Source organism: Vigna radiata, chromosome 5 (assembly GCF_000741045.1).
Source record: "Vigna radiata var. radiata cultivar VC1973A chromosome 5, Vradiata_ver6, whole genome shotgun sequence".
Taxonomy (NCBI): Eukaryota; Viridiplantae; Streptophyta; class Magnoliopsida; order Fabales; family Fabaceae; genus Vigna; species Vigna radiata.
This window is the reverse complement of record NC_028355.1, coordinates 32,224,174-32,238,905: the sequence shown is the minus strand read 5'-3', so window position 1 is coordinate 32,238,905 and position 14,732 is coordinate 32,224,174. Positions and strand designations below refer to the sequence as shown.

Here is a 14,732-nt window from a genome sequence, read left to right as displayed (position 1 = left end):
TTACGAACTTCCAACTACCAACTAGTTTAACTGTTTTGTAACTGAATCTTCGAACTTAAACCAAAATCTAAGTCCTATATTTGACGGTCAACTTCCACAGCACGTTCTTTGAACTCATTGCAAGAGCCAAAAGACACTTTCTTTCCAACTGCTTAACCACTTGCAAACAAATGAAAAGGCTATATATACACAGAGATTTTAGAAAATATTCATTGTTTTGATTCGTTCTCTCTTCTTTCTTTGCAGTCTTCCCTAACACTCATTCCTTCACCATGTCCGATGGCTCCGACAATGTTTCTCCTGACTCCGGCGGTATCTTGAAACTCTTTCCACCCTCTTCTTTCTCTCACTTATAACTGTCTGATTATTCTACTCTCTTTTTTCTGTTGTTGGAACGTAAATTTATGAACTTTTGAATTTCTGTGCAGTTGTTACTCCTGACAGTACTGATGCAATGAAGGTAAGTTTTACCATGCAAGCATAAATGTATTCTTGCGGGATTCAATACCTACAGGAAATTGTACTATGGACTTTGGATGATGTATTCTTATATCTATAATACTGTGTGAAATGAGCAATGCATTTTAAAAATTTACCCACGTCAAGTTTTATTTAACTAATGTTTCTTAAAATCTTTTCTCTCACCCTTTTTCTTGATCTGTATGATATATATAAACCTTTATCAACTTTGGCTTTTTTGTGTTGTTCTTATTTCGTAGTTGATATATATATAAGAATCTTTAACTTTATACTAGCAAGTTTTGTCTATACATGAAAACTTTGCCTAATACATGACCAGTTTATAACTGTTTAAATATGTTGAATTGAATAAGTTACAAGAAACAAATCAGGGATTTAGCTATAACCCTGTTGACACTCTTTGTACAGGACGATTCCCAGATTTCAGTTGAGGAGAATGCGGACTTCGTGGACCAATTACCACCAAGAGTTAGGAATCGTGTGGAATATCTCATGGGAGTTCAGGTTTGATGTTGTTGTCATCTATTCAGTTGTTGTGATGTCAAGAATTGAAATGGTGGAAGTGTCTATGTCTTGTTCAATGTGTTGTGCCTTTGTCTTGAACAAGCAGAGGAGAGTGCTGAGATGTAGCAAGTATTTGGTTAAAGAATATCCTCAACTCTCAGAGAATTAATGTCATAGAATTGCACCAGTCGTTTTAGTTTTAGATAATGTACCTCTTTGGTTATATTCAATTTCAAAACTACGTATCACTAGTCAATATATTTATTTGTAAGAGAAAGTCTACTCCCATTCCTCTTCAAATTAGAAATTTCATTTTATGTTAGACAGAAGTGAAGTTCTGAATTCTGATTTTGTTCCAAATGCAGTTAGAATTTGATAGGGTGCAGGATAAGTTCTTTGAAGAGCTATCACGGTTGGAGGATAAATACGAGAAGCGAATTGCGCTGTTGTACAGACATGTATGTTGCTCATTGTTTGTAAGATATCTTACTGATTTATGGGATTTTGTGCTGAAAGAGGAGGATTTGATGGAATAATGATCACTCACCCTTAGAATAATAACATACTATCTTTTTGTATTTGATATGTTTTTGTTCATTACAGAGGTCTGAGGTTCTCATGGGCATCAAAGATGAAGAACTTACAGATGAAGATGAACCAGAAAAAGCCATGGACAAAGTGTTTGGAATACCTAACTTCTGGCTAACTGCTATGAAGCGTAAAGATATACTGGCTGAATTGGTAAGGGAATTTATGTTCAAATATATTCTACAGTTGAAAAGATTGTAGGATAATTAATTATGTACTTTTTCTTTTCCCTTTTTTCAGATCACTGAAGATGACGAGGGGGCCCTCCATTATCTTGAAGATATAAAGTCGTTTAGACTTTGCGATTCTGGTGGCTTCAAACTGGAGTTTACCTTTCCTTGTAATCCTTATTTCGAACCCTCTACGCTAAAAAAGAAATATATCATTGACAGGGATGGACCCGTGTTAATAAAAGCCAAAGGGTAAGAAATATTTGTCAATTATATCTATGTTTTCATTTTCTGCAGATATATGTTTTTAATACTTAAACATTGTAGGACGAAGATTAACTGGCTTCCAGGAATGTGCCTGACAAGAAAAGTTCTTCCGATGATGGCAAGGAGAACATCCAACGATGATGGGCCCCTCACAAACACAAAGAAAAGTTTCTTCAACTTTTTCAGTCCTCCCCTTGACCATGATGAGGATGATGAAGATATTGATGATGAAGATGATTTACCTGTACGTCTCTCATTTTAACTATATATCTATTATCTAATGGAAAGTTATCAAATGATGTTTATTAACCATTGCTTTTGATGCTTTCTTGGATAGATTGAATTGATCCGGAAGGATTACGACATTGGGTAAGTCACTTATTCTACTTTTGATCCATTGGTTTTGATGGAAAAGACCTTTTTGAATGATTTGTTCTGTGATTTTTGTGTTATTGAGATTGATTTTTGTTCATGTGTGGAAATGCAGGTGTGTAATTCGGGACGAACTCATTCCTTATGCTGTGTCATGGTTCACGGGGGAGTTTACAGACAAACAGCTTTTTGTGAAATATATGAAGATGAAGAAGTGATGGTATGAAAAGGGACATAGTTTAGGGACATTCTGACTTCATTCTTGAACCATGTTACTGTTCTTGGTAAACAGTGTTTTGTTGGTGTAAACTGCAGATTGGTGGCACTTCCTTAGTGCAAGTGTCAGTGATGTTTTGCTGTGTATAAATAGTGTAGATATGTGAGGGCTATTTCGGTCATTTTTGCTGCTTGGGTTTTCCTATGATTGCCTTCTGAGAACATCTAAGTAAACTCAAAAATCATAAGCAGTCTTATTCTACTTCTCACTTCTAATATTTTTTTCTGTAAGTATTAATTCTCTTCTTCTCTTTTTGATTTTATTCTAAATATTAATAAATAGTATTATTAACTAAATTATTTAGAAAAAATAGTCAAAAATGAAAATAATATATTTTATGACTTTTTAACGTTCAAAATACACACAAAGAGTGAATATTCATAATATATATTTTTATAATAACAAATTTCTTGTAAAGAAATGACATGGACTTACTTAGTTTCTCCATCTTTAAGAAAAAAACTGACATAAAATTACTTACTTCTCATTAAACTAATGCGAAGTGATTTTTAGTTGATTTATCTACATTTTATTGATAAGTTTCTTCTCTCACACCTTTTCCTAGTTAAGGAAATTGTCTTTTTTATTTGAGATATTTAGCTTATGAAATTTTTAGACACAAATACAGATATAATACCTGAATGACTGAAGTAATTTTTTCAGTGTTTCAAAAAAGAATACTATTTTAGCTGGCATAATTAAGAAAATATTCAGTTTAACTTAGTCATTTAGATTTGATTTCATATATTCTTAAATATTTTTAAAATTTTTGTTATTATAAATAATTGTATTACAAAAGGGTTTGTGCATATATAATTTTCTCTCCAACATTTTTTCTATTTTCAATTTTTTTTCTTTTACTAAAATTTCTAGTTCTGTAATTTTAAATTGTTAGTGAGATGAAGAAGTTTGATCCTTGGAAAATGTTCGCATATGCTAATAATCTTTCAGTGATTCATTTTAAATAAAAGATTAAAAAAAAAGTACTTAATAGCCATCTAGAACGTGTTTACATTATTCTTGTTAAATAATACTGTAAGAGAAGTACAGTAATGAAATCGCAAACACTGATAAAATGACAAACTATGATTCTGAATTTCCTACGGTTCCTCCTACAAATGAATTGACTTTTCAATGGAATATAGAATTGGTTTCAGTTGATTTTTGCTTTCTTCATGCTCCAAGCACTCAACTTTGTGATCTTGACAGAGGCAGTTCCATTGTTGAAAGCATATAACCGTGCCTTGTCGTTGATTGCTATCGTCGGATACACTCTTGCTGTGATGCACGCTCTTCCTTCGCCTTCAAAACTTTCTACCACCGAGTGATCAATCTGTGAATGTCAAAAATAAATCATTTGCTCTTATGATTGAAGAAAATCTAATCGACAAACATGCTTTTCGTAATAAACTTTGTGTGTATGGTTTCATGAATTACGTCATCAACTTACCAAAGTTCTCAGAGAGAGCTTCTCGCGAAGAGGGTCCACGTCCACAAAAGTTCCGTAGGTTGTCTTGTCGTTATCGTTATTCAAAGAAGACCTGTCAAAGTATTAAATTTGCATAAATAAGAGAGAGAGAGAGAGAGAGAGAGGTTTTGGAGTATATCTCAAGTTTGACTAGTAACAAAGTTTGATAAAAGAGAAGGACAAACCTGCTTTGGTCGCTGCACATGAGAACCAAATTTTTATTTTGGTATCTAAATATTCTAAAAAACACTGCTGTGTACTCTTGCAAGCCACGAGAAGCAAAAACTAACAAACCAAAGGGTCCCAAACCACCTTTTACGTTTGCACCCTTTCGACCACACAGAATTTGAGGATCTTCCCAATGCTCCAATACTTCCGCCTTTCCAAACCCATTTACTTCAAATGCAATTTCAACGTCAGCCTGCCGCAAATAACCACTTAGAACACCCACTTTCATACACAGGATAATGTTCTCTCTTCATCTATCTATATTATGAATATAATTTTCCCTTTATTCTTCCAGTCACCAGTCTAATTAATGATTGAAAACTTTTCACGAGAATCTGCTACCATAATTAATAACTTTGAAAACTGCCAAAATATCGCCTTATATGAAGTATGTATCTCTCAACCATAAATCAATATGAATGATAATTTTGTTTACTTTTACAGTAACTATTGTATATTATATATACTGAGTTTGATATTGAGTAATAGTATATTCAGATTGAATACATATAATCATTGAACTATTCCCTATGCAGATGCTTTAACTTAAAAAAAGTCCTTGTTGAGCTTATACATAATGCGGTTTATGTATTATATGCATAATGTTGCACCAATATAAATGCAAGATTTAACATGTTGCAGATATAGAGTAATAGTATGTATATTTCTCTGAAAAGATTGTTCTAACATGTAGTAAAAACTACCTGTGCCGCAGTAACACCGGTCACTTGAAGAGTTTCACCACCATTGACCACTTTGGAGTGCCAGTGGACAGGGTTCACACGCAAGCTTTCAATTTCAGCAACCGGCCAATGCACCAACTGTTTCCCCGATTTATGAAGCCAAATGGTCCTTGGAATAGTCTGCAAATATATATTCAAATATTTGGATCGACAAACCAATCCATAGAATTTCTTCTAAAAATATAATAACAAATGAAGAAACTAAGTTCAACTTACATGGATTCCGGACCATCCTTTCTTGATATCATCAGCAACGCTTGAGGATTCGTTAACCCAACCGAATAAGACCCTTCTGTTCTGTCCATCTTCAAAAATGGTTTTTGAGGCATAATATTTTCCATAGTCGTGTCTTAAAATGGGTTTACTATTCTCAAATCCGCTATCCGGAGTGAAGATATCCTTTTCAGAGTCATAAGTCCCAATCAGATAATGATCGTGTTTGGTATCATCCAAGCTAACCTTGAGCACATGCCTAACATGATCACCATTCACTGATGTGTCAAGGCCAGTAGTCAATGGAAATTTATTCAGAACTGGATAGAAATCAGGGCACTCCCACATCCCAGTGCCTTCTGCTGAATGAAGGGGGTGGTCTGCTTGAACCCAATTCACAAAGTTTTTGCTTTTGTACAAAATTGCCGTACCCCTTCTGTGTACTTTGCTTCCAATCAGCACCCTCCAGTACCCATCTTTGCCTTTCCAAGCAGTGGTGGGGTCCCTAAACGAGCTAGAATTTATCTGGTTAGCTTGAGTTGGGGCCATTAGAGGATTCTTGGGTGACTTAACCCATTCCCTTAGTAAAGGGTCAGAGAAATTTTTGGGTATGGCTAAGTTTTGAACCTGGTGATTGTTAGGGTCAATTCCTGTGTATAAAATGGCTGGTTTGCCCCCAGGAAGGGTAGTTGCTGAGCCTGACCAACAACCGTTGATATCAGACTGCTGAGAAGGATAGATGGCATGATCCAATGGAGTCCAATTAACTAAATCCTTTGATACTGAGTGGGCCCACACTATATTTCCCCAAACAGCACCTTTTGGATTGTATTGATAGAACAGATGATAAAGTCCTTTGTACCTCATTGGTGCTGCACAAAAACCCACGTACAACTTAGCCAACAAAAAACATAATATATTGTCTATAACATGCATGTTTTATACATATATAGAGCATAAACCAAGGTATATGACAGAGAATAAAACTAACCATTAGGATCTGCAGAATGTCCCCAGCATAGCATACAAAAAAAGAAGCAAAATGAAAAGTAGTTAGAGATATAAAATATTCACCACAGCAAATTGAGTACTTAAGACTGTCTTATGTTGTAGGATTATATTGTACCGTTTATCCAATTCTTGGGAGGTTGAAAATGATAAGCAGTTCTGTAAGGTTGATTATCAGAGGAGTGAGAAGAAAGAGTCTGAAGATTTCTGTAAACATGGTGGGTAGCTTCAATGGGAAGAACGCCATTGCCATAGATGAGAAAGAATACAGCAGACAAGAAAATTGCAGAGATAGCCATGGAGGTTTTCAATGGAATGCAGTGAATTGTGGGGAACTTATGTTTCGTGCATCTACTTATATAGATTCGGATCTTCCACAATTTGGTAAACAGTGTTGCAGTTTGACTTTTAAAACGTCAAACAAAACACTGACAGTTGTACAAAACCATGTATATCACAAATAAATAAAAAAACTGAAAACGAGTCAGAAAGACTTTTGGACTGAATTGCATCTGGATCCTATCTGCATGGAAAAATCTGCTGGCTATTGTTGAAATTTGCACATGGGATATGACACAAATCTGAGTCATTTGTAGGGTTCTTAACAAATATTTAGAAAGAAAATTCAAAGATCACGTCATAGAAGCAGCATTTCTAGGAAACAAATGTATTGATTTTTAGGTTTCTTGCTAATAAATTAATGTCGAAAGTCAAATAAAAGAAGGTGCAGTTTTTTATAGATCCATATTCATTTAAGAGCATGATTATTACTGTATCATTAGATTCAGAGAGTCAATAAAATACAATATATTGTTTTTTTTTTTCTTTTTCTTGACTTAGGAGAGTTGGTTCGCAACTTGCACACGTCTATCTTAATATTTTTAAAATGTTTAATATTATTATAATGATATTCAATTCAATTAATAAGTCAAAATTAACTAATAGTATGATATTACATGTTAGCAATAATAATATTATCATCATTAATTTGATAAACAAGAAGATAATTTTGAATGAAAGAGATAAAAGAGATGGAGAAAAGTTTTGGCAATGAGTGTTCTTTTAGGTATTTTTTTTTTCGTGATATTTAATGATAATCTTGCAAGTTGAAAGAAACAGTGGAAAACCAGTGAACTGAACTTATCCAGAAAACATGGTTTGCACATAACGAACACATGAAATTCAACAACGTTGTATATTTAAACCTGATGAGGATAATTTGAATCTTCTTTTTTTCATCAACTGCTCGTGCTTAATCACTTTTGACATTACCTAAAACTCAGAATAATGCTGTGCTTATCTACAATAGCTAGACAAACTGATTTGGTTGCCAACTTTATGTTTGGACCATAACTTTCAAGATTTTCTTCTACCATTACTTCAATCCATCTATATCCATTTCAACATTCATATTTCATTTCTCGTGATTGCATTCAAATTCTTTCAAAAGTAAAGCCTTCAATCAAAATTTAAATCAAACTCACCTTCAGAAACTAGTGGAGTGGGTTACTTCATTTTTCTTTAAAGAATTATCATTTTATTTGTGGTTGGAGTTTAACGAAAAAAATTCTATTAAAATTGTTAATAATCTAAATGTGTATTAAATAGAAATGAGAAAATTACACAGTTTATAAAAAGAAAACTCTAATAAAATAAAATTAAAAACTCAAGAGAACTTATTATCTTATAATTTTAGATGGAGTTGGTATGAAGCATTTTATATATAGATAGTTTTAAAATTGTATATACACGGCTTAATGTTTGTTTATGTGTTTATTAAAAAAGAATTAGAAATATATAAAAAAATATTTTTAAGTTTATAATTAAGTTTTGAATAGAATCAATCTTACAAATAATTTATAAGTTTAAAAGTCAATATGTTTATAAAAATATAAATAGAATACTTTGTAAAAATATAAAGGATAAAGTATGTGTAAAAATCTAAAATTATAAAATATACAAGAAATAGAGTTGACTCGTTAAAAATATAAATTAGTGTTTGAATAGACTGATGTAATGTTAATTAATAAACTCATCTAATCAATGCATTGACAAACTCTTTCATATGTATTGTTAGACAAGTATGTATAATCAGTATTAAGACTCATTCATCTAATGTGTATTAATATTCATCTAGTATTTGTATGATTAGACTCATCTAATGTATATTGTTATACTAGTGTAATATAGACATATTCGTCGAATGTATATTTTTAGACTCATTTAATCAATATAAGAAATGATTTATCTAATATTTTTTTATATACTAATTTAATTAGTATATAAATAGATTTATCTCATGTATATTAATAGACCTGTGCAATATTTTTTGTTATATTCATCTAATTAATGTATGAATAGACTCATTTAATGTGTATTGTAATATTCATATATAAACAATGAATAAGCAGACTCTCTAATGTTTATTAATGAACTTGTTTGATTTGTATGTTAAAATATTTGTTTAACGTATATTGTTAGAATATATGTTGTTAGAGTCGTCTAATGAATATATAAATGATTCATCCAATATGTATTGTTAAACTCATTTAATAAATACATCGACAATCTTATCTAATTTTTTTACTTAGCTCATCTAATCAATATATTCTCATACTTGTTTAATAATTTTTATTATACTCGTCTAATCAGCGTAAGAAATGACTTGTCTAATATATATTTTTTGTTATACCCATTTTATTATTGCATGGACAATCTTGTGTAATTTTTTTTACTTTATTTTTCTAATCAGTGTATGAAAAGACTTATCTGTGTAATGCTAGATTTGCCTAATCAATAGACTGATAAACTCACTTAATATATATTGCTATGCTTGCTTAATTAGTATACAGATACACTCATGTAATTTGTATTACTAAACTCGCTTAATAAGTGTCTATTTAAACTCATATATATGTATTGCAATATTCATGTAATCAGGAAGTAGACAAACTCGTCTAATTAGTAACTATGAATTATTTTATTTTTTAATATCGATCATTTTAAAACTTGACTTTGGAATACATCCATACATTTAAGTCGAAATTAATTTATAGCATGTCAATAAAGTTACTCTTACCAAGCTAGTCATTAACTAATGTTAAATACAGGGGACCAAATTCATCATAAATTCCAAATTAATTTAGGTAATTGTCATTTTCATAATTTAATCTACCCTGTGGAAAAATTAGTGAGTACATTCATAATCTCTTTGTCCAAAAATACAAAACACAAACACACTTTCTTTTCTTCTTCTTGACTATAATCTGATTGGATATTGTTATTGTGAAATCAAAAATACTTTCCAAAATTTTTTTCTATTCACACTTTCCATTTTCTAAGTCTTCTTCATCTTTTCTATTGGATGATGAAATGTTTACAGATATTTTAATGTTTTAAATTAATATTTAGTTAAAAATTATAGTCAAATTTAAATTAATATAAAAATGTGAGATGAAACTGTAATTAAAATAATATTTATAGACGTATTTGATTAATCAAAGATCATATTTTTAGATTTATTGGTCTAAAGGTTTAGTGATCAATTTACCTGCGAGAAATTAAACCTATTCTTACTTAATTTATCTATTGCAAGAATGTTCTTAGTCAATTTTCTCTTTTCATTAGTCAATTTTCAAAAAACAGAATTTCAATTAAAGGTGAGAGAGTGTTACACGTTGTTAATTAAATTTCTGGAGACTAAACTCTCCACATAAAGTGAGAATAAATTTACTAAATAAATTTATTTTTGAAAAGGGTTTATTCAGAGAAAAAAAAAACACCATATGCTGTAAGTTTTCTTTCATTCTTTTGGATTCATTTTTAAATAAATTGTATATTAGGCTAACGAAGATCTACTCATCTTATTATTATTATTATTATTAAGATTATAACACGCTGGATCTTTATTTAGAAATACGACTAATTATGAACTCGGTCGATTCCAATTATATATACTTTGGATTGGGCCAATGTTTCGGACTCAAACCTCTCTATCCGAGGCTTTCTTCCTGCACCCTATTAATTAAAAATAAAAGTAAAAGACTAAGATACCCTTCTTCATTGCATCATGTCACTGCTGGCATTACTACTTCTGTATTACTGTCTCCGCCGCCATAGCTGCATTGCATTCTCCAACTATATAAACATAGCTCCATTTCTAACCCCAATAAAAAAAGTAACACATTTTTACACTTCAAATCCACGTTCCAAAATATTGGATTAACATTTTTTTTTTCAAATTATTAAGTTCCTCAAGTATCAATCTTTCCCTCAACAACTTTTTATAAACATTATTCAAAATCATAATTATAATACTAATTAAACACTTTAAAAATTATAATTTTAATATTATAACTCTTTTTATTAAAGAGTATGAAAATATAAATGTTACAATTTGATTATGATTTCACTCATTTCATTTCCATCATCTAACGTGACTCTGATCTAATATTTACATGTAATAATATAATCATGTGTGACAAGTTTAAAAATTCAATATGTTTGATTTGTAAAAAAAAAAAACATTTTCTTATAATAAAATTTATACATTTTTTTAATGAAATTTTCATTTAAAAAAATGCACGAAAGATTCGGAACGAAAAATAGTAACTTAATAAATAATCCAATAATGCCAGAAATGAAACTGTTTAAGACGAACGAAGAACAAAGATAGAGGAAACTCTATTTAAATATTCGGTTGGAAGTCTCATATTTCAGTACAATTCGATTTTATATGCAATTAATTTGACAAATAGATTTGTTTTTAGTCGTATTATATATATTTCAGTTTTATATGAAAGATACAACTCAATTATGAAATTTTGATGAAAAGATATAATTGATTTTTCATTGTAAAAAAATTACATATTATTAACTATCACTATTCATCAATAATGACATATATTCGTCAATAATGAAATATTTATTAATAATTATGATATTAAGTTATCAAAGATAAAATTTTATAACGGGTTTTAAATATTATAAAAAATATTAGAATTATTGATGAAATTTTAATAATTGAAATAATTTGTTGATAAATTTAAATTACGCATAGATTTTACTTGCAAATTTTTTAAATTTCTATTATTTTGATAAATTTAAGTTAAAACCATTTAAGCGTCCCTATTTTTGTAAGGTATTCTCAATTTGGTCCCCTACTTTAAAACATTCCCAATTGAGTCCTTATAAGTATTAGTTTGAAACAAATTAGCACCTCCTGTTAAAAATGGTTAAAGGTGAATATCCTCTGCACAATTTTAACACTTCAAAAGGAGAATTTTAACCATGTCATTTATCCACCTCTGCACAATTTTAACATCGTTAGCGATTTTTGACGGCAGGAGTTAATTTGTTTGAAATTAACAGTTATAAGGACTCAATTGGGAAGGTTTGAAAGAAGGGGACCAAATTGAAAATACCTTATGAAAATAGAGAAGCCTAAATGATTTTAACTATAAATTTATTTTGTTAGTAAATATTTTAATAATACATATTTAGTTTATGGATGATTGTGACTAGAGGCTACTTATCATGGCAAAAAACTATTTTGTCTCCACCACAGATGATAAATCTGATCGTGTGAGGAAGAGATCATTGCGAGCTCTAGATTGGTTAACCACTACTAGAAGAACACATTTGTTGCAGTAGCTCCGTGGCTTGGGAAGAAGAAGTCTCTATTGTTTTCGTTCCTAATGCATTCTAATTAAAATTCAAAATATGATTTTCATTTTCTCGTGGGTGTTCTCTTTTGTGTTGGATGAAAGTGAAGCTTTGGTTATATAGAATATTCAATTTGATTGAAAATGGATTGTTCTTTTTGTTTTTAATGTGTTGATTTTTTCTACACTAGAAAAACTAAAAAAGAATACATAGAGAAAAGAGGAAGAAGATAAACCAGAAATGTTACCAACTATCCTATTATCGACGTGTAAAAAATTTTAGAAGTGGATTTTAGACATAACTCAATCTCACATAAAATCGGCTTGTAAGGTGAGGTCTGCACCCCACTTATATATCATAAATTGGTTTTATCTCTAGTCGATGTGACACTTCCAACAAAAAAAATTCTTTAAACATAGTTTTTACTGACGAATTTGTGATATTTTTGACAAATTTTGACCATCTATAATATATGTTTTCTTGTAGTAAAATAATCATTTCATTCTATCTATAACATTTGTCAATATATTAAAGTTTATATACAGATTATTAGACATCAATAATATTTTGTTAGTAATAAACAAATTTTTGTAGTGTTTTAAATTTTTATGAGAAAGGAGAAAACAACTTAATATTTATAGCCTTTATATATATCGTGACATGTTCACTTAGGAAACAATTGATATCACTTAGAACAATTTTTTTTTCAATAATTATGTTATTGAGAATGAAACTCTTGGATTAGTGTGTCTGAAAATCTAAACTTTTAAAACATATTTTCGAATGTTTTTGTTGAAAACCTAACTTTCAAAGCTAAACATATTTATAAAGCAACCACCAGCACCTCCACTTTTCCAACCAACTTTCCTTTGTTTCCATAACTTGTGTGGTAACCTCACCTTCTTCGAAAGGCAAAATTAAGGAATCAGAATAAACAAATTTTGACTGCTTATTTTTCCTTTGACTGTCATGTTGAAAGATATAAAATGATTAAATCTTTTCATCTGTAATGTACTCAACAAGTTACAAGTAAGTTGATCCGTGCGCGTGATGATAAACTATATTTTATATCACTTTGAATGTTTTAGTTTATCTCCAAATATTTCCCGTTTTCAAACCAACCAATCAATAATATAACATCATTTTATATATTTTTTTGGTATTTTACTTGTACGTAAATAAAACCGCAATTACATTTCACCTAATTTAATAATTAAAATGATTTTTTCATGTAGGGCTTGAATGGTGTTACATTCACTTCTTCTTTTTTTTTATTGGGAAATATTATTTTAATGACACAGATGAGCTGGGAGTGCACATTGTGTCTTGGTCGTGCAAGATCCCATTTAATCATGGAACATTAAAACAATAAAACAAGATAATGACAAAAGAAAATGTTTTTCTATTGCTAATTTTTTAAAGTTAATACGTGGTGCACACAAGACAACCTCATTAAAAGCTGAACAAACATAATAAAACAATTTAGTTTTGCTGTACCCACATACACCGTAAGACTGTTTTTGAGAGAGAATTATCGCAAAAATACACATACACATGAGTTAGTTCAAGACTGTTTCAATATAAAATCTTAAAATAATATTTTTTTTTTTTTATGAATGATGTTAAACTTTTTTCACTTTTTACTGTAAAAATAACAATATTTAACGATATGTTTTTATATATAAATTAAATTGTAATATATTTATATACATTCATATTACATAAGCAGGAGAATCCAACGATCACCAAACATATGTCAACAAGACTCTCAAAGTTGAATATTTGAAAATTTTTCAATTTTATATATTTCCAGTGTTTGCCAAATGACAGATTATTTGTGAGACACATGTCATATTCCAAGCTAACTACTTCACCATAATTTATTTATTTTCATCTAAACCACAGGACGTCAAATTGAAAAGTGTAATATTCAATGATTGAAAATTCTTTTTCTATTGTAGGTAATAAAAAACTATCAGAACAAAATTAATTTCAGTCGCTGAGTCAATGAACACATGGAAGGAAGCAAGGAGTTTCAGATAGAGTGATGAATCGTTTTGTATTATTGATTTTGGAGTCAACTTGAGCATGAGGAGTATCAGCAAAGCAACGTTAGCAGAAGGATGAAACTCATAATGTTTGTATAAGAGAGAGGAGAAGAAAATGAAAGATGGTTAGTCTGAAAATTGAATGAGTGAAAATTGTGTTGTGGAAGAGTTACCTAAACAAGAGGGTGGGAGAGTTGTGAGTTGAGGTTGTGTGTGTACTGTTTGTTGCATCATTAATAGTTTATCTTAATTCTGATAAAGACCATTAGGAAATGAAAATGACAAGGCCGACAAAGGATTGTATAGGAACACAGATGAAGAAGATGCAGAGATTGAGATAAGGGGGGACGCTATGGATTTCGGTACGTTAGGCATCTTTGTCTTTCTGGGTGGATGGATCCATAACCTAAGAGATGTGTGTGTCTCTTAACCATGCAAAAAATGTCGGAAAGTTTGAGCATTTTTTGATGGGTAGCAATAGTTACATTGATGATGGGATGAACAGTGGAGAGAAGAATAGAAAAAGAATTAAGGGCAGAACTCAGAAGCTTTTAGCCATGCTGGTTGGAATTTAATCAATGAATCAATCATGTATGTCACTGTAAAATTTAGAAAGCAAGGAGGGTCCACTAACAATGATGTTAAGTAACACAAGGGAACTTCTTTCTCTCTCTTTCTGTCATTCTTTTTCTCTGTTCTTCT

At 30.4% G+C, this 14,732-nt stretch overlaps 2 protein-coding genes across 2 annotated transcripts; one reads left to right on the top strand and one right to left on the bottom strand.

The window, feature by feature from the left end:
- The first annotated feature begins 194 nt into the window (after positions 1 to 194).
- LOC106760615 (nucleosome assembly protein 1;2) lies at positions 195 to 2,814 on the top strand. Its single transcript, XM_014644034.2, has 9 exons — positions 195 to 312; positions 429 to 460; positions 889 to 984; positions 1,350 to 1,442; positions 1,588 to 1,725; positions 1,813 to 1,994; positions 2,070 to 2,253; positions 2,347 to 2,378; positions 2,497 to 2,814. Exons 1-9 carry the CDS (start codon positions 273 to 275, stop codon positions 2,597 to 2,599), a joined length of 900 nt encoding a protein of 299 aa, XP_014499520.2. The 5' UTR covers positions 195 to 272; the 3' UTR covers positions 2,600 to 2,814.
- An 831-nt stretch (positions 2,815 to 3,645) lies between these two features.
- LOC106760958 (beta-fructofuranosidase, cell wall isozyme) lies at positions 3,646 to 6,654 on the bottom strand. The gene is made up of 7 exons (XM_014644411.2): positions 6,437 to 6,654; positions 6,302 to 6,310; positions 5,314 to 6,182; positions 5,059 to 5,217; positions 4,312 to 4,547; positions 4,109 to 4,199; positions 3,646 to 3,991 (listed from the first exon to the last, which is right to left on the bottom strand). Exons 1-7 carry the CDS (start codon positions 6,615 to 6,617, stop codon positions 3,812 to 3,814), a joined length of 1,725 nt encoding a protein of 574 aa, XP_014499897.1. The 5' UTR covers positions 6,618 to 6,654; the 3' UTR covers positions 3,646 to 3,811.
- Between the last annotated feature and the right edge of the window lie 8,078 nt (positions 6,655 to 14,732).